At 26.1% G+C, this 19,707-nt stretch overlaps 9 protein-coding genes across 9 annotated transcripts; 2 read left to right on the top strand and 7 right to left on the bottom strand. All coding sequences in view use genetic code 12, as the record gives it.

Moving 5' to 3' along the window:
* Window positions 1–570: 570 nt before the first annotated feature.
* On the top strand, window positions 571–1,752 carry KGF54_003769 (uncharacterized protein; the record flags this gene model as incomplete). Its single annotated transcript, XM_051764393.1, has 1 exon — window positions 571–1,752. The coding sequence occupies one exon, from the start codon at window positions 571–573 to the stop codon at window positions 1,750–1,752; it is 1,182 nt and encodes a 393-aa protein (XP_051619829.1).
* Window positions 1,753–1,987: 235 nt separating this feature from the next.
* On the bottom strand, window positions 1,988–3,598 carry YCK2 (serine/threonine protein kinase; the record flags this gene model as incomplete). Its single annotated transcript, XM_051764392.1, has 1 exon — window positions 1,988–3,598. One exon carries the CDS (start codon window positions 3,596–3,598, stop codon window positions 1,988–1,990), a length of 1,611 nt encoding a protein of 536 aa, XP_051619828.1.
* Window positions 3,599–5,304: 1,706 nt separating this feature from the next.
* Window positions 5,305–7,263, bottom strand: KGF54_003767 (uncharacterized protein; the record flags this gene model as incomplete). The annotated part of the gene is made up of 1 exon (XM_051764391.1): window positions 5,305–7,263. One exon carries the CDS (start codon window positions 7,261–7,263, stop codon window positions 5,305–5,307), a length of 1,959 nt encoding a protein of 652 aa, XP_051619827.1.
* Window positions 7,264–8,022: 759 nt separating this feature from the next.
* On the bottom strand, window positions 8,023–10,146 carry IRS4 (Irs4p; the record flags this gene model as incomplete). Its single annotated transcript, XM_051764390.1, has 1 exon — window positions 8,023–10,146. The coding sequence occupies one exon, from the start codon at window positions 10,144–10,146 to the stop codon at window positions 8,023–8,025; it is 2,124 nt and encodes a 707-aa protein (XP_051619826.1).
* A 195-nt stretch (window positions 10,147–10,341) lies between these two features.
* On the bottom strand, window positions 10,342–11,796 carry HBR3 (rRNA-binding endoribonuclease; the record flags this gene model as incomplete). Its single annotated transcript, XM_051764389.1, has 1 exon — window positions 10,342–11,796. One exon carries the CDS (start codon window positions 11,794–11,796, stop codon window positions 10,342–10,344), a length of 1,455 nt encoding a protein of 484 aa, XP_051619825.1.
* Window positions 11,797–12,370: 574 nt separating this feature from the next.
* VAN1 (Van1p) lies at window positions 12,371–14,017 on the bottom strand (the record flags this gene model as incomplete). Its single annotated transcript, XM_051764388.1, has 2 exons — window positions 12,371–13,865; window positions 13,956–14,017. 2 exons carry the CDS (start codon window positions 14,015–14,017, stop codon window positions 12,371–12,373), a joined length of 1,557 nt encoding a protein of 518 aa, XP_051619824.1.
* A 449-nt stretch (window positions 14,018–14,466) lies between these two features.
* KGF54_003763 (phosphoribomutase) lies at window positions 14,467–16,341 on the bottom strand (the record flags this gene model as incomplete). The annotated part of the gene is made up of 1 exon (XM_051764387.1): window positions 14,467–16,341. One exon carries the CDS (start codon window positions 16,339–16,341, stop codon window positions 14,467–14,469), a length of 1,875 nt encoding a protein of 624 aa, XP_051619823.1.
* Window positions 16,342–16,471: 130 nt separating this feature from the next.
* KGF54_003762 (E3 ubiquitin-protein ligase) lies at window positions 16,472–17,983 on the bottom strand (the record flags this gene model as incomplete). The annotated part of the gene is made up of 1 exon (XM_051764386.1): window positions 16,472–17,983. The coding sequence occupies one exon, from the start codon at window positions 17,981–17,983 to the stop codon at window positions 16,472–16,474; it is 1,512 nt and encodes a 503-aa protein (XP_051619822.1).
* A 383-nt stretch (window positions 17,984–18,366) lies between these two features.
* On the top strand, window positions 18,367–19,341 carry KGF54_003761 (putative phosphomutase; the record flags this gene model as incomplete). The annotated part of the gene is made up of 1 exon (XM_051764385.1): window positions 18,367–19,341. The coding sequence occupies one exon, from the start codon at window positions 18,367–18,369 to the stop codon at window positions 19,339–19,341; it is 975 nt and encodes a 324-aa protein (XP_051619821.1).
* Window positions 19,342–19,707: the final 366 nt, after the last annotated feature.

Here is a 19,707-nt window from a genome sequence, read left to right as displayed (position 1 = left end):
AACAATTAAGGAAATTATATCTTATTTATATAAAATATTCAGCAATGGTCAAGTCTACCATGCTTGAACTATAAATTTCCAATTTTGATCAAATTTACCATAACAATTTTAAATTCATGCCCTATGACACATTGTGTTAATGGAATTTACGACCAAAAATAGGAACAAAATCAATTAAACAATCGATTGAAAATGTACATGGTGCTATCAATAACCTACGCTACTTCGAGAAAACAATAATAGAATTATAGAAATAATTGTTAATTTTATAGTCTTATCTATCAAATCTAGATTATATTTGTGTATTAAAATTTTATATTTCTTCATAATAAATTATGTCTTATCTATTGATTCTAAAACCACTGGTTTTGTGTAAGTTTGCAACAAAACTGTATCTTTTCGCAACTAAATTATTTATGAAAAGTATAAATATACAGATTTATGCCCCCTTTGATACTTCAAGAAATCCGATCAAATCTACATAACATAAAGTTATTCTTTTCAACAAATAGATCTACATATACACTCTTATCATTATAATTATCCTCACCTTCAAAATCTCAATACAGTATGGCTACAGCTTCAGTTCATCAACAAATTTTAGATGGTAACATTCACAAAAAAATTCCATTATCAACCTATGAATCCAATTTAGAACCAACTTTACAAAATTTAGAATCTTTGTTACCTGCAACAAGTACAGAAATTCCAAAATTTAAGCCAGATTTACATTTACAATATTATTCAAATGAATTATCATTAACTAAATATAATAATACAAGAAGAATTACAATGAAAGAATTAGGTTTAGAAAATCCAAAAGAACAAATTTCACCAATTGGAGTTAGTGATCCATTTCCATTATTTACTGAAGAAGCTATAAATATAATGAAAAAAGAATTATTAACTAAAGAAGTATTTATGGAAAATGCAAGATATAGTTTTAATTCAACTTCAGGTTTAGATTGTTGTTTAAGAGGTTATGTTAAATCTTTAAATGGTAAAATTAATTGTCCATTTATATATGATGCTTGGACTCATCCAAAAACAATGGAATTAATATCTAAAATGGCAGGAGTTGAGTTAGAAATTATAATGAATTATGAAATTGGTCATGTTAATATATCAATAAAATCTGATGATGCAGCAAATGAAGAATTAATTAAACATGAAAGATTAATGATTGATGAACCAAAAAGAAAAAACAGTGGTGATGATATTCCTGCAGTTGTTGGTTGGCATTATGATTCTTATCCTTTTGTTTGTGTTTTAATGTTAAGTGATACTTCAAAAATGATTGGTGGTGAAACTTCATTAAGAATGGGGACATCATGTGGTGAAAATCAAGTTGCTATTATTCCATCACCTCAATTAGGTTCAGCATCAGTATTACAAGGTAGATTAATTGAACATATTGCACCAACTCCATTAGGTTTATCAGAAAGAATGACAATGGTTACAAGTTTTAGAGCTAAAAATCCAAATTTAAAAGATACTTCAATTTTAAAAACTGTTAAACCTGAAATTAATTTTGGTTCGAGATATAATGAATTTTATTTTCAATGGATTAATTATAGATGTGAATTAATTAAAGAAAAAATGGATTTAATTAATGGAAAAGTTTTGAAAAGTGATCAATTTGATAAAGATTTAATTACAAATGAATTAAAAGATGTTGAAGCTTATGTTAAAAAGACTTATGAAGAAATGATGATCAGTAAAGAAGAAATGGCAAAAATGTTTCAAAAATGATTAAATTTTCAGTAGTGGCTAGCTTTTGATGATTGTTTTTAGTTTAAGTTTGTGAGGTATTTGTTTGATACAAAGTACCTATTGATTTTTCTTAAATAAATTGCTTTACTGGGTAATTGATTGTAGAAGTGAATCATTCTAATTCCAATTGACAAGTATGTCCTTCATTGATGGATTATTAAATTATTAAGACTGTATTATTATTAATTAATTATACTATATAATGTAAAAATTTCTAATGACAACATAATTTTGAAAAAAAACCTTTATTTTCATCACTTTCTAATTGATCTTGTTGTTGTTGCTGTTGTTGTGGATATTGATTCATATTATAACCTTCATATTTATTACCTCCATTTTGATCTCCTGTATTATTTAATAAATCACCTCCTTGTTGATTTGGTATTTGAGAATGTGATCCTTCTTGTTTGATTGGTGGTAATGGTCTATTAACTAAATGTTGTAATTTTTGTTGATGTAATTGAGCAGCTGATAATTGTTGTTGTGATTGCAGTTGTTGTGGATTTGAATTTTGATATTGATTTTGTGATAATTGTGGGTTTTGTGGTGATTGTGATTGTTGATTTTGATTTTGTTGTAATTGATTTTGTTGTTGTTGAGCTTGTTGCTGTTGTTGCTGTTGTTGAGCTTGTTGATTTTGTCTACTTCTTCTTTGATCTCTATGTCTTCTTTCACGATCATTTGGAGGATTTGGATGACCATACCCATGTAAATTTGGTTTTTTATTAATTTGTGAATCCCATCCTTTACCTCCATTCAAATGCATCCAATCATAATCTCCATCACATGATTGTCCTAAATCATCCAATACTGATATTAATAACATTCTATATTCTTCATAAGGTGGTTCAGCATCAAATGGTAAAGATCTAACAGAATCTAAATATTCAGCAAATTGATTTGGTAAACCATCACATAATGTTACAGCTGGTGTTGTTCTTTTTTTATCACCAATTTTTTCATATTTTTGTTTATTTGTTGGAGCTTTTAAACCTTGCCATGGTAATTGACCTCTTAAAAAATAAAAAAATACATGACCTAAAGCTTCTAAATCATCTCTTCTTGATTGTTCTCTACCTAAATGAGTATTTATTGACATATATCTTGCTGTACCGCTTAAAGATTTTTTTTCTCTATAAGGTATATGTTGTTTTGTTCTTGGATCTCTATATTGTTTTGCCATACCAAAATCAATTAAATGAACATTATTTTCATCACTTAAACCTTGACGACCAATTAAAAAATTATCAGGTTTAATATCTCTATAAATTAAATCATGACGATGAACTTCTTCAACTAAACTTAACATTTCAACTGCAACTTGTACAACAGTTTTAACACTAAATCTACGACCACACCAATCAAATAAATCTTCTAATGATGGACCTAATAAATCTATAACCAAAATATTATGTAAACCTTCTTGACCAAAATAATAAGCATTTGGTATACCAGGACACCCTTGTAAATGTTTATAAGTTCTATATTCATCTCTTAATTGTGGTGCTTCAGTTTTTCTTGGTTCAAATTTAATTGCAACTGGTACTCCATTTATTATATTTGTACCTTCAAATATTACACCAAATGATCCTTCTCCTATTTTTTTACCAATTTTATAATGTAATCCAACAACTGATGAATTTGAATTATTATTTGTAGTTGATGTTGATGATGAATTCACTATATTTGGATTTGTTGAACCATTTACTGTATTATGATGATGTTGATTAATCATTGCGTTTTTTGATGATATTATTGGATTATGAGATGCTTGAGCAGCCGCCAATGCTGCAGGATTTGTACTTGATGCTACTCTATTAGACATGTAAATTGGAAAAGTTGGATTTATAAAAACTGATTTAAATTCTCAGTCCTCTTAATGTTGATTGAGTGATTGTTGAATGATTTGGTTGGTTAAATGTTTTTAATTGCTATTATAGTAATATATGACTTCAGTAGTATTTAATTAGTTATTTCAATGATTGATTGATTAATTTCTTCTGATATCACTTTGATTGATTAATTGATTATTATCAAATATTAATTGAGTATAATAATAATTATCTTTTATGAAATGGAAGATTTTTGAATTGTTTAATTAAATTTCTTTTTTTATTATTTTTAAGGCAAAAGGAAAAAAAAATAATTTACTTTTCAATAATTAAATTATATTTATGTAATAGTAAAATAGTAAAATTGTAATAGTGATGAATAATTTGAATCTATTTAATAAATGAATCTGGTACTAGTAGAAAATAACGTTGATTATAATAATATTGAATTGAATGAATTATAAGTTATTTAATATTGTTGTTGTTGATAATATTTAATATTAAAACTTTCAAAAATTAATCATTAAATTTGAAAAATAAAGATAAAAATTGGCACTTTATTAAAAATATATATAATACTTTCGTAATTAATGAAAAAATAACAATACGATGAATTGAAATGAAATAGTTGTTGATAATATAAGTAGTTGATTAATGTATCTTTTAATTCTTTTAGAATTTTTGGAGTGTGTTGTAAAAATAAAAAAATCAAGTGTTAATAAAATTGAATCAACAAATTTTTTTTTTTTTTTGTTTAAAAATGAAAATGAAAAATGAAAAAATTAAAGAGTGAATGAGTGAGTAAGAGAGAAGTGTTGAAAATTTAAATCTATTAGATAATAATATCAACTTTAATTATTGATAACGATTTCTAATTAATTAATAAAGGTAAGAACTTTTTAATGATTAAATAACTCAAGAAAAAACATATATATTAATTGTTAATTTTACTTTATCATGAATTCAATTATTATATACTTATTCATTTAAAACTAAATCAAATTATTATCTACAGGTTAAATTAATAGTTGAACGTAGTAGTTGATAAAACTAGTGATGCGGCATCGCTGATATGTTAACAACATTATAAGTTTTACTTTAGTAGAAAATGTATCATTTAACGATGAGATTTGATTCTTTACTATACGATCAAATATTATTTAATCAGTATTATTATTTACAGGGCTAATGAAAGAAAAAAAATAAATATCGTACAGCAATTGATTACGATTATTTTATTAATAACTAGGCGGGGTTCAAAGTTACAAAATCTAATAATTTATATTTCTATACTATATCATATTCATATTCATATTTATTAATGCTCTGATATATAAACCGATTCTTACCAGTAATATTGTTTTAATTTGTGATCTAACATATTCTTTTCTTTGAAGGTAACACTTTAGAGTGATAATAATTCTAATTGCTTCTAATGTTATTATGTTAATTAAATAGTACAAAGTAATTCTTTTTTCTTACCTATTGTGGGTCAAAATAATTTGTATTAGGTTTGTTAATTCAATTTTAACAATAATTAAATGAAAAAATCATTAGATCAACTCTTTGACTTTATCACATATTGTATCACAAAGAGATTCGTACTTTACTACTTTGATAAACTTGAATGGAAGAATTTACGTTTATACATTAATTTATACATACAATGAACATTAATTAATTACATTTATTGAATACATCATGATCGTACTTGATTTAAAAATTTATTTTGATTTTTTAATTGATTTAATAAATTTTCATATTGTTTTATTGAATTAATTTGTATAAGTTTAGGTAAAAATTGTAAACCTTTTGAATTTAATTTTGAATTTAAATTTTCTAATATTTTTAATTTTTTATTTAATTTTGATTGTTTTGTAACTGCTTCTGTTGATGATTTTTGATAATTTATTCTTATTTCTTCTGTTTCTTTTATTAATTTATTATATTCTTCTAATAATTCATTTATTTCATTTTTTAAATTAGTAATTTGTTCTATTTGTTTATTTATTATTTCATCATTAATTGAATCTTTAATTTCATTTATTTCTTTTAATTGATTTTCTAATTCTAAATTATTATCATTTTGTTTATTTAAATCCAATTCATATCTATTTAATTTTTTATCAATTGTAGTTGCTTCATTATTTAATTTTTTTAGTTTATAATAACTTTCACAAATTAATTTTTCATCATCATCAAAATGTAATTGTTTTGAAGTTTCTAATTTTCTTTTCATTGGTAATTGATTAGTGTTAATATCATTAATTTTATTATTTAATGAATTTAATTTCAAATTACATAATTCGATAAACTGACGATTAAAATTTTCCAAATTTAATGGTATTGAATTTTCTAATTTACCAGAAATAAATTTATTATACGATTGATTTAATTTTTTTAATAATTTTTCATCTGAGTAATTAATTATTAAATTATCATTATATTTTTGGAACAAATTCTCCAATTTTAATGGATAATCAACACAATTGTTTATAAAATATCTCATATTTGCTTCATAATTTTCTAAATAAAAATCCAGATTTTTATTATTATCCAAATTAAATGAATTTACAATTAATGTATTTAAAATTTTTAATTTCCATTCGAATGATGGATTATTTGAAATTGAGTCATTATAACCATTTAATTTTGGTTCAGGAATTTGTAAAATTAAATGTTCTATTGAATAAATTGGAATTGGTATATAAATCGGACAATTTTTATTTGATCTTAACATTTCAATACTTGGATTTGTATAATCCAATTTTGAATCAAATGAAAAAATAAATTTATAATTTGTATTTGATGATAAATTCATATAATTATTATATAATTGTTGAGTTTGAATTAAATTTATAAAAATTCCATTTTGATTAGTTTTATTATCTTCATTATATAATTTCAATGTACTTGAATTTTTATATGAGATATTTTTACCTAGAATCATTCCTTCAATTAATTCTAATTCTTTATTATTCTTACTTACAACTAATATTGAGTAATATTTGGTTAAATTTAATTCAATTAATGAATCAATAATTCTATTAAATAATTCAAATTTTCCAGACATTGAAATTTTCATTTCATTTGTTTCTGATAATAATAATTTTTTTGGTATAAAATGATCTACCAATAAAGAAGGGTGATTATTTATTAAATTTAATTTATTAAAACAAATTGATATTAATTCATAATTTAAATTTAAATCATTTGAATTATTTGAATGATCTAATGAAGATGGTTCTAAAGTTGTTTGTAAATTTGAAACTTCTAATAAACTATCTATACTTGTTTTTTTCTTTTTCAATTTAAATTGATCTATTAATGTTTCACTAAATAAATGTAGTAGTATTTCAATCAATGATAATTGTATTCTTGTTAATTTCGTTGGTATATAATATACTCCTGATGCATTAATATATTCTGAATTAAATTGTACTTGTTGTTCTGGTGTTTCACTAAAATTATTAATAATTTCATTTGAGTAATTGTCATTATTAATATTTGAATAAGAATAAGAATTAATTGAAGATTTTCCATTTATTGAAGTATTATTTGTTGTTGATGTTGATAATAAAGTATCTTCATAAGGTTCATTTATTTTACCATATATAGTAGATGGTGGATCTACCGATAGCATATCCATTAAATTCATCTTGTCAATAATGTTATAATACTATTGTAAATAATAAAAATAAGTAGTTATGAAACCCTTTTTTTTGGTTTGTATTTGAATTTTGGTTGTAAAAAAAAAAAAGTAAAAAAAAAAAAATATAAAAATAAAAAATAAAAAATAAAAAAATAAAAAAAAATAAAAAAGTGTCACAAACTGAAAAAGAAATTAAACTGTAATCAATTTACGAAATTACATACATTAATTTTGGATCTGACAATTCATCTTCTTTAATTTATCAAATATGAGATCAAAGTACTAAATGATGTAGTAGAATATTAAATACTAGGATTATTTTATTGACAATTAATAAAAAGAAAGATGAAATAAAAGCTTTACAAGGTTTACTTTTTAATTAACTTGACAGCTTTAAAACAATTAAAATCTTTTCATTATTTCAAAATTCTTAGAGAATCTTAAAAAACTTTAATTCTGGAAGTTTAAACTTAAAAATACGTTAAACTTCATTTCTAAATTGAACTATCTTGTCAATCTTTTTGTATTTTAGTCAAAGATTTTATCCATTACAATTGGAAGATCTAAAATTTTTAGCATGATATGTGATCATAAAATTATTGTAGTAATATTATAATTGAAGAAAAAATAATTAAATATAAAAAAATTAAAAATTCTCTTCAAATTTAGCCGCATATTCAATTTTGTTTTTATTTACATTTTAAAATCACTTCAAATTATTATTATGTATTAAAGAATATTTCCAATTGTTACATATATACAACTTTATTTCATTTTTTTTAAATTTACATTAACTCCAATTCCACCTAAACTTTCCCATACTATTGGTTCTAATTTTTTTGGTAATTTTTTACCATAAAGACATTGATCAACTAACCACATACCAACAATAAATTCATTTTTATTTAATGAACCATCTCTTCTAAAATCAACTAAATTCCAAATTTGTTGTAATATATCATTTGGTAATCTTGATCTATTCCAAATTCTTTTAACAACACAACCTAATATTAATTGATTTATTTCAACATCATCTAAATTATGTAATTTATTTTTTGATTCTTGTTGTTTTGTTGAAATGATTTTTTTAGGATTATTTATAGTAAGATCTTCAAAATTTTCTGAACTTTTACTTCTTGTGTTATTATTATTTTTAATTACTTCTTCATTTTCATGATTTAAATTTGTTGAAATCAACGCAGCTTTCATTGAATCTTCATGATGTTCAGTCATTACTTTATTTGAATCTGTTATTTTATAATTGACTCCATTCAATTTTGTAACTACCGAATTCATGTATAAACCTTTATTACTTACCCAGACTCCCTCATATCTTTTTCTTTCGGAATCTGTTAAATAGTTTAATTCATTATGATTCTTCCATGGTTTATATTCATCAAATTTTGATTTTTTTTCTTTTCTTTTATTTGTTTTTCTCATTGTCTTTTTAAATTGAACTGGTGATTGATAAGTTTGCGAATGATTTAATTTTTGATTAGGTTGGTTTGATAATTGAGAAAGATTAATTTCTTCATCACTATTATCTTGATCTAGATCTGGAAAATTTGGGAATTCAGGACCTCTTTTTTTTCTGAACAAATGTTTTTCGTTATGTATATGATGGTGATGATGATGCTTTTTAACTTCAGGAAACTGTGGAAATTTCGAATCCCCTTTCAATTGTACTTGCTCTTCTTGTAAAGTTGGTTCTTCATTATCAGTTAAGGATATTATATCATCGGTTGATGACGGTAAAAATTCTCCACTTGAAAAAGTATCCGCTGATTTTGCATTAAGCATCATTTTTGTTCTAAATTCATCATTCTCGCCAGTGCTTGAATATTCTACATCTGAATCACTTGGGTATTCGGTATTAGATAATGGTGGAGGTTTCCTTCTTGCTACTTTTGAAGATACTGATGATCTATCAATGTCACTTAATTTTACTGGTACAATAATATCTTCCTGTCCACTAGGTGCTATTCTAGTTGTTGTTGTTGGATTCATATCATCATCGTGATCAGTTATATTAATATCAATGCCATGACTTTTGGGTATTTGACTATCTGAATTAGTTATTCTATTAATATCATGAGTACTGTGATTGATGTTTCTATCATTGTTATAGTTTCCACTTCGGTTTTCTAATTGTGATTCAAATGATGAGTACGAACTATTCAAACCTTCGTCAAACTTGCTAATACCAACTGGATTTTCAAATTCTAATCCAGGTGATAAAGTTAAGTTGTTTAAGTTATTTGAAGCTGATTTCATAGTATTATCAATTTTTTCTCTCATATCATTTACAAAATCTTGACCTTTATTTTCTTGTATTTTAGGTTTTTGAACTTGAGCTTTTGATTTATTATTTAAAGAGTTTTTCAAGTTTTTCAACATTTCTTGTGGTGAATAATCCATTGATAATCTTTTTGAGTTTGCATCATATATTATTGCTTTTGAATCGATCGAATTTTTGACATTATTGATCATGTCTTTAGGTGTATGTGGCAGATGTCTGTTTTGTTTTAGTAGGTCGCTTCTTGAATAATTATGAGGGGATAATGCAAAATAATCTGGTTGTAATTGTTGATGTTGTTGTTGATCTATATCTGATGATGAGTTTGAGTTTCTTATTAGATAATCTGAGACTTGCGGAGATAGTACTGATGAAGGTGAAGACATATCTGAGGCATAATTCCCATACTTTTTATGTGCAATTGAACTTGGTGTACTAATCCTTGGTGAGTTATGATATGAAGGAGTTCGTAATTTAATTTGTTTAGTTTGTTGTTTGTTTATTTCTTGATTTGATTTGGAATCGTCTTTTTTCTTTCCAGCATTAAATGCCGCTAGAGCAGCAGCATTTGCAGCAGTAGAATTGGCTGCCATTCAATTTGGGCTGATTAACAATTATACTAATGTTATTATTATTTTTATTGATTAGATTATGTATGATAGATTATAATTGTTTTACAATATTGTGGTGATCAGAGAGCTACCAACCACCTCAAACAATTTTATGAACAAGGCAGAACAGACAACTACAATTTATCAAATCTATCACCATCTATTTATTGATTATACTTATTTTTTACCCTTTGATGAATTAACATAACGACCTTTACCAACTTTTACACCTGAAGGTCTAATTGTATTTACAGTACCAAATGGACTTACATAATTATCAGCACTACCACCTCCAATCCAATCTTGTAGTAATTTTTCATTTTGTCTTCTTTCCCATTCATCATTTTTTAAAGCTTGTTGATATTCTTTTTGATCTTCTCTTAAAATTAAAGGATTTTGTTGAGATTTATGTCTATTTTGTACGTTATGTTGATAACCTCCTTTACCTTGTAATTTTTGTTGATTTTTACTTAATGGTGAAGGTAATGAATACTTTTCACCTCTTTTGATCCATTGGAAATTTTGTTTTAAGTGGGGTATTATTTTGCCGGTTTTATTATCAACAGATACTGCACATCTTATTAAAGTATCTCCACCACATTTCGGACAGAAATGCTTTGGCTTACCATCTTTGTTTATCGGTGTTAATCTGAAACATGCATGACATCTGTACATATAATTCCTCACTCTTTTTATTTGCTTTCCAGACATTGTGTTCAATAATTTGATACCCAATTGCATTGCTACATTTTGACATGCAAAATCTCCTGTTGCTAATGCTACTTTTATAGTAGGACCTGAATTTGGAGTATCTTGAATTGTTTCATTTTGATCCTTGCTAATTTCTTCTTTTAAATTTTCTGGTGTTATCCAGTCTCCATCATCATCTGATTCATTAAATTCTTCATCAACTTCTTGTTGCTCTGTAGTTGATGTATTTTCAGGTTGTGATTCTTTTGATTGTGATTTTGGTTGTGATTCTTTTGGATGAGGTTCTTCTGGCTGAGATTTTTTCGGTTGTGATTCTTCTGGCTCTTCTGGTTTTGTTTCTTCCACATTTTGGTTTTTCAGACTTATATCAGCTTCTTCTTCTCCTTCTTGGTCTTTACTTTCACCATTTGTAGGTTCACTTGATTGATTTGCTTGTTCTTCTTGCAATTTTCTTAATTCTGCTTCTCTTTTTTCTCTTTGTCTTTTCCCACCTCTTTTACGTCCCTTCTTAACAACTGAAAATCCATCATCATCTTTATTCGATGTTGATACACCAGAATTTTCATTTTCTTCTTCATTTCCTAATTTTTCTCCAGGAAAACTTCTTAAGATTCCACCATTTAATATTTCAAATTCATAAGCTAATGCAATTATATGTAAATCATTTGCTGATAAAACACTATAATCACCAGTTAATTTTGCAAATTTTATAACTTTATCTATATATTCTTGTTTTGGTTGTTTAATTTCTAATGATGATCCCCATAAAGTTAATTGTTGTCTTACGGTCTCATCTTTTAATTCTGAGAAAACTCCTGGAGTTGTGAAGAAGTTATTAGCATATTGTTGCAATGTAGTAGCAGGTTGAGTAATCAAAGGTCCGGCATCTAGTATGACTGTTTCTATTTGCTTATTTGACATTTTGGGTCTGTTTGTATTGTCTTATGAGGTTGAATATGCTAGATTATATTAATTTTAAATAGAAGAATACAAGAAGATGAGTTATAATTACACAAACTTGATATGCTACCAAAGTCTTGATTTTTTTAAGTTTCAGAAATTTGCGGTACGGATGTCTCTGACTGGGGTTGAATCAAAGGTTTATTGTTGGGCTAAAATGCATAACAAATGTCATTGAAACGTTGTAGCCAAGTTAGACCATATTTTTTGAATGAGTTTTATGCTCTTTTGAGTAGAGTATTCTTTATACGAGTACTTTTATGTATTATTGAAATTGTTAAAAATTTTGCATTGAAAGTCGATGAAAATTTTTGTAACTTAACTAATGTAAGAACTAAGTCAAGAGTCACAACAAACGTAAAAGTCATATACTACAATGCATTTGTAAGTAACCGTCTTACAAGACATTTAAAGTTTATGTAATATTGCAAAATAAAAATTCTCTATTAAAAATTAAAAAAATGAATTAAATAAAATTAATGACATAATCTATTAATTTATGAACAATCAATTAATTAATTAATTACTTTTCCTATCAATTACCTTTTTTTCTTCTTCTACTTCTTTCTAGTTTTGATATCTTTTGTAAATCATCTTCACTTGGTTCATAAATATGCCAGATTGTATAATGAGGTAATCCTCCTACTCTAAACCCCATTTCTTTTGCCATTTTACCAAATGCTTCAGTTTCCGCATGATTTAAGAATGTAAAAGCAGGAAAATGAACTCCTTGTCTAAAAATTTTTGCTCTTGCTAATATTGATACTCCTCCAACACCATCTAAATCAACAATTTCTCTTGGATTGCCACTTGCATCTCTTATATAAGCTAAATGAGCTCTCCAAGTTGGATATTCAGCATAACCTTCAACTATAACATCATCTTCGTCTAAAGTTTTTGCTAAATCTAATGCTGCATCACTTTCGATCCATGAATTTAAATCATAAGGTTGTTCATTACCTAAAAAAGTTGGTAATGGCCTCCAAACATTGGGGACCATTACATCATAATCATGAGACATTAATTCTTCTATAACATTACCAGGACAAGTCTCAATATCAGCATCTCTCCAATAAACCCAGGAATGATCAGCTTTTAGAGCAGAAGAAGTCAACCAATTTCTTGCTCTACCCATTAATTTTCTTCTTATACCTTGTACTTTAACAGCATGTCTATCACTAAAACCTTGACCAATGACTTGACCAAAATCTTTTTTATATATAGTTACAGATCTAAATGGAGTTCTATAATTTTTATGATGAGTTTCAGGATTACTATAAGCCTTTTTAACTCCTTCCATATAAGAAGGTTCCATATAAGATTGATATAAATCATTTGAACCTTTAACTTGTTGACCATTTTTGGAGTCTTCTTCTTGTTTTAATAAATCAACTAAAGTACTATTTTGTAATGCAACGGAATATCTAAATACAGTTTCTAAAGTAGTATCATCTGGTGAACAATCAGATACTAAAAATGCAATATCAATTAAAGAATGGTCATAAGTTAAATTCATTAAATTATAGAATGCCATCGGTAAAACGTGTTCAGCATTTCTTAAAGGCATTAAAAATAGTACATTATCTCCTTTTTGATTTCCATCAGATGAACCTGAAAAATCATTTAAATCATAATACTCAACATTACTCTTTCTTAAATCTTCATTCGATATTTCATCAGGGTTTAGTATGACTTGTTGTTGTTGTTGTTGTTGTTCCTGTTGTTGCTGTTGTTCCTGTTGTTGCTGTTGTTCCTGTTGTTGTTGTTGCTGTTGAATTTGTTCTCCATCTTGTATCTCTACTCCTTCCTTTGTTACTCTATATATTTCTGCATCTTCTTGTGATTGTTGTTGATGTTGTCGCTGTTGTTGTTGTTCACTGTTTACGTTTAAATTTTGACTTAGTGGTAAATTCGGACTTATTATGAATTTTGAATATATGGTATATGATATAATCAAAGCAATTATTATGTAAAGTATTCTTTTTAAAAGTAACCTACTTGAATGTTTCTTTGGTGATAGTTTATTAAATCTATATTTTAGTTAGTATACCTGAACAATCATATCGTAAAAATCTCGGGATTTTGATTAAGGGACAAAATGTAAAAGTATTATTACATACATTGGTAGATCAGTTTTCTTTTTCGAACCATATAAATCCGGTGTCAAAGTTCTAAATGACATTTATTTTTTCTTAATCTTGAATAATTGAATGATTGTGTAGTTGGTGTATTGTTATGCTAATGTGAAGGATGGATTATAGTAATTAATTAATCTAGTGATTCTAGTATATAATGATTGTTTGTTTTCTCAATTGAAATGTGTTGTTCCCTTAATTTTTTTTTTTTTATTAACAAAAAATAAAAATAAAATAATTTCTTTTTTGAGTTATTATATTTCAAATTTTTGATTGATTTCTTATTTTTTATTATAATAATTATAATTATAATTATAATTATAATCAAAATAGTTTAACAAAGGCTTATACAAAGAGAGAGAGAGAGAAAGACAAAAGAATAAATAAAATAATAAAGTCAAATGTAAGTCAATCTAATCTATAAGCTACCATTTTTTAGTCTGTTTCAATCTATTAATTCTATATCCACCTTATCACCTTCGTTAAACTTGATTGGTCATGGTTTCATTTCTTGTAAACCATATTCTTTTGGTTTGAACCATTCCTTTTTCAATGTTTCCCAACATTTATCAGCTATATTTATAGCATCTGATTCACTAATAGTTGATTTACCTTCAACATAAATTTTAATTTTTGGTTCTGTACCTGATCCTCTACATGTAAATCTAACTGAAAGATCTTTATCTTTATTTGATTTTTCTATGGGTTCTAATATTGCTGTTATCATTTGATTATGTGGATCTATTGGTAATATTGGTTTAGTATTTGATGTTGTTGAATCATATCCAACAGTTAAATCTCTCCATGTTATAACTTTAAAATCTCCAATTGCAATTGGATATTCTTTTGGTGAATATGATTCTCTTATGTTTTTGAAAATTTTATTAGTTAAACTTAAATCATTTAATCTATAATATCCATTTAAATCTTTAAACCAACCATATTTTTTATAACCTTCTTCTAATTTATCAAATACATTTACCTTACCGGAACTAAACCATTGTTGATATAATTGTAAAAACACTATAGCTGCAGAAACTCCATCTTTATCATGTATTAAATCAAACATAAACCCAATAGCTTCTTCAAATGCAAATGGAACTTTGTATCCTTCATTTGTTAAATCAATTGCTTTATTACCAATCCATTTAAAACCTGTTAAAGTATCTAAGTAGTGGAATCCATCTTTATTAGCCATTGATTTTAAAATTTGTGAAGACACGGTTGAATTCAATAAATAAGTATTTGATAAGTCCAATCTTGGAGTATTTTCAATTATATACATTGCAAATAAAAATCCAATCTCATTACCTGTTAATTGTTTATATTTTCCATTTTTATCAACTACTGCACAACTAAATCTATCAGCGTCTGGATCGTTAGCAATAACTAAAGAAATTTTGTCTTCATTTGCTAATTTAATAGCTAAATCCAAAGCACCTTTTTCTTCAGGATTTGGAAAACTAACAGTTGGGAAAGCAGGATCTGGATGTGCTTGTTCTGGTACAACTGTATAATCGGATTTATTGAATAATTTCATACATTTTGCAAAAGTATCTAAACCAACTCCATGCATTGGAGTATAAACAAATTTAAAATTCAACTCATTATGTTTTAGTAATTTTTCCTTGACTCCAGAAACATATTGCTCTATAATTTCATCTCTCACTACTTTCAATCTCCCATCTTCCAAGCCTTTTGTAAAATTTCCTGTAATATTCCAAACTTGATCATTCCAAGGTTTTAAGTTATGTTCAATTGAATCAGATATGTCTGAGTCTATAGGGGGAATAATTTGACATCCATTATTGTAATATACTTTATATCCATTATCATTTGCAGGATTGTGAGAAGCAGTAATCATTACTCCACCAGATGCTTTTAAAGTGTCAATTGCAAAAGGTACAAGTGGTGTATGTACATAATCTCTTGAAGCATTATTATCATTTTCATATTTTGATTGAGATAATTCAATTGATTCTTTGGATAAATTTTTTACTGATCCCAAGTAATAAACAGTAAATCCTTTTAATAATGCAACACTTGCTAATAATTCTCCGTATCTTTGTGAGTGATATCTATGATCATAACCAACTACAATTGAAGGATTATCAAATTTTGATTTTAAAAATTCAACTAGTCCTTGAGATGCTTGTAATACTGTAACATCATTCATATGAGCAAAACCAGACTCCATTGATGATCTTAATCCTGCAGTTCCGAATGCGATTCTTGGATATAGTTTTGAAGATAATTTTGCATATTCTTCATTATCAAGTAGATCTTTGATTTCTTTACTTGTAGTAGGATTTGGATCAATTGAAATCCAATCTTGAGCCAATTGCTTTAGTTTATCTTGCGATATTGACATCTAAGTAGTTGGTTGATTAATAGACTTTTTTGAAAGAAATGACGTATTGAATTTCTACGCACGGGTTTATTGAAATTGTTGCAAAAAAATAATACAGTTAGTTGAACTTTTATATTAAATAGTATTAAGCCTATATTTTATCTATTAATTTATATATTGCTAAATCATTTAAATTGAAGGATACTACTTTTAAATAACCATCTTTTATTAAGTCATCATATGTTGAGTAATTGTATAATTGTTCATCATTTTCGATTTCGAGTAATTCTTTAGGATCACTCCATTTTTTAAGCTTTTTATCATAAATTGAGTATAAATATGAAGTATCTTGTTTCAAAATTATAATGTTCGATGTTAAATCAATAGAAATATCACCAATTATATCGTCAACTTCTATTTTACTGAATTCTTCATTTTTTCTAAGATCGATTATTTGTAAACTACTTTTGTTATTATTATTTGATAAAATTAGAAACCAGTATCCATTTAATGCAAATTTTAGTTCAATAACATTTTTGTAAGTTGGTTGAAATTGAGTCAATTCTTCTCCATTGACTAAACTTATAATTTTGATTTCTTTTTCATCGTAAGCTGCAAATAATTCTCCATCAACATGTATATCTGATTTCTTTACATTGATATAGTCGTATGTCTTTAAAATTTGTTTGGTATTTGTTAAATTTATATGATTTTTGTCAATCAATACAAATAAATTTAAGGAAGGATGACATACGACTGATTGTATATGACTTTTAACAGTGATTGTATCGTTATTTGAAAACTTTAATTTCAATTTTGTAGCTGCTAGTAGTATTCCATTGTTGTTGATCGTGGCATGAGATATATTAGATAGTTGTGGATCCCATTCTTTTAGTTCATTCGTTTCAATATCTTGGGTGAAAACTTTTTTGGAGTTGAATGCTATTAATTGTTTTGTTGAGTAGTTGTAGGTGATGGAGAGCTTTTTGTTGTCTTTAAAGATTTGTTTGTGATCATCAGTTTTTTCCAATTGGAATGAACTTGATTTATTGTATGGAAACTTAGCTTTCTGTGACTTGTGTAATTGAAATAATTTTTCTCTCGCTGATTCTATATCTTCAATGACAACTTGTTTTGGTTCATCTTTACCATTAGAATCTTTGACATTTTCTACTTTCTCATCTGATTGTTTTACTTTCTCTTCTTCATTATCTAGTCTTTCATTATTTTTTTCTATTGAGGAGATAAGTTTTTCCAATGCTTCTCTTGCTTCATTTCTTTCTCTTAATGCTCGAGATGCAACATTAACAGCTGCGTCAACTTTATACAAGCTTGAACTTAGTTCCAATTTTAACAGTTGTAAGTTTTTTCGCAATGTGAAGATTTCCAAAACCATCGAATCATATTCATTTTGTAATGTTGATAACAAATTAGGAATTGACGTAATTGATACTGATGGCGGTACTGAAGAAACTTGAGATGTATTCTGTGTTAAATTTAATGGTATTAATTCTTCAATGGTTAATGGTTTATTATTTATTGGATCTGATCCGGTTGTTTGTACATATTTTTCAATATATTTCTTTTCAAATAATGCTCCTGATTTAGGTGATACTATCGGATTTTTAGTGATTTCTCCTGATATGGAACATATTAGTGACATTAGTTTGTATTTTAAGAAATTAAACAAAGTTGGTACTGTTTTATTTTTTTTAGTTTGTTTTGTATTAGTTTTTTTTTGATGTCTTTTACAAAACTACTAAAGGATTACAATACTGAGAAATCAATTCTTGAATTAGTCAATCTAGCTAAGTTTTTTGCGAGGAATTGAGATAAAGATGATAATGACCAAGCGGATTATTAAAAACTTTAGACAAATACTAATGTAAAAAATCATATAAAATTATATAGTAAATGCTGCAACTATAAATTTATGCAAAATTATTATATACAATCATAATTATTTTTTTTCACATTACTTTCAAAGAAATGAATTTTAACAACGTGGAGTCAACAAAAAGACATTTGATTATTAAATTCCCACAAATGGCGTCTTCTCCTAATCCCTTGGATATAGTAGATTCACAAATTGATTCAAATTCTAGAAAGAGATATTTGAAAAAACTTGAAAATTATCAGAATAATTCAAAATCATATTGGGAATATAGTGTTGTACCAAATATTTTCAAACAATCTCAAAAAGATACTGATGAATCCAATTTTAATTATCTAGATGAACATTTTGGTAAAATAGGAGAGTGGGATGATATAATTGCACAACTAAACAAATTAAATAATCATGCTTCACCAAATGAATGTTACAAAATATTATTTTTATTTCGTCATTATACTGGTTTTCATAATTTAGCTCACCTTAAATATGGAGATGATGCATGGAATAATCATTGGTCTAAATTAAATGGCGATGATGAATATATATGGGGACCTGACGCAAATCTAACGCCTGAAAGTATTGAAATAGCTAAACAAAATAGTATTAAAATTGCAAAAGAACTACAAAACAATTCTAAAAATGATAAAGAATTAATATTACCAAAGAAATTTTATGTATCACCATTAAGTAGAGCAATTGATACATTATATCATACTTGGAATAAAATTGTAGATTTAAAATCAAATAATCCATTAATTCAAGAAAATTGGAGAGAAACAATGGGAGTTCATACTTGTGACAAAAGATCATCAAGATCAATAATTGATGAAAAATTTATTTCAAAAGGTTTTAAGATAGAAGATAGTTTAACTGAAGAAGATGAATTATATCAAGATGATTATAGAGAAACAATTGATGAACAAGCATTTAGAATGTACAATGAATTACAAAATGTTTTCAGTGATACCTCCAAAAATGAAGATGTTATATTAATTACAAGTCATAGTGGTAGTATAAGAGCTCAACTAATGGTTTTGGGTCATAGATCATTTGCTGTTCAAACTGGTGGTATGATACCTGTTTTCGTTAAAGCAGTTAAAAAGGAGGGTGGTAAAAACAAGATGTAAATCAAAAGGAAAAGTTGAATTTTATTGATACACTTAATGAAAAAACATTTTTTTGCATGAAGCTTGAAAGTTTGCTCTATAGTTCAATTTTTAGATCTGACTATATAAATTGTCTAAATCTAAACTCTTTCGGATTTAAGAAAGTACAAATCTATCCCATTTAAAAGGCTATGTGAAGAGGAGAAAAAGTTGTTAGCAATATGCTTCGTGCCACGTTTTTGGCAAGGAGTCATTTAGAACATTAGTTCTCGTCAATTGTAAAAACTGTCTACGTTTTTGTTTGAGATGTTGAGCAATAGATATTGTACTAGCCGTTTAACAATCTGGAAAATCTAGTTCTACCGGATCTAAAGTATTTATTTTTAG

This window comes from Candida jiufengensis (genome assembly GCF_024610255.1).
Source record: "Candida jiufengensis strain CBS 10846 chromosome Unknown scaffold2, whole genome shotgun sequence".
Lineage (NCBI taxonomy): Eukaryota > Fungi > Ascomycota > Pichiomycetes > Serinales > Debaryomycetaceae > Lodderomyces > Lodderomyces jiufengensis.
Note: the sequence above shows the minus strand (reverse complement) of the source record. Positions and strands in the feature narration are given on the sequence as shown.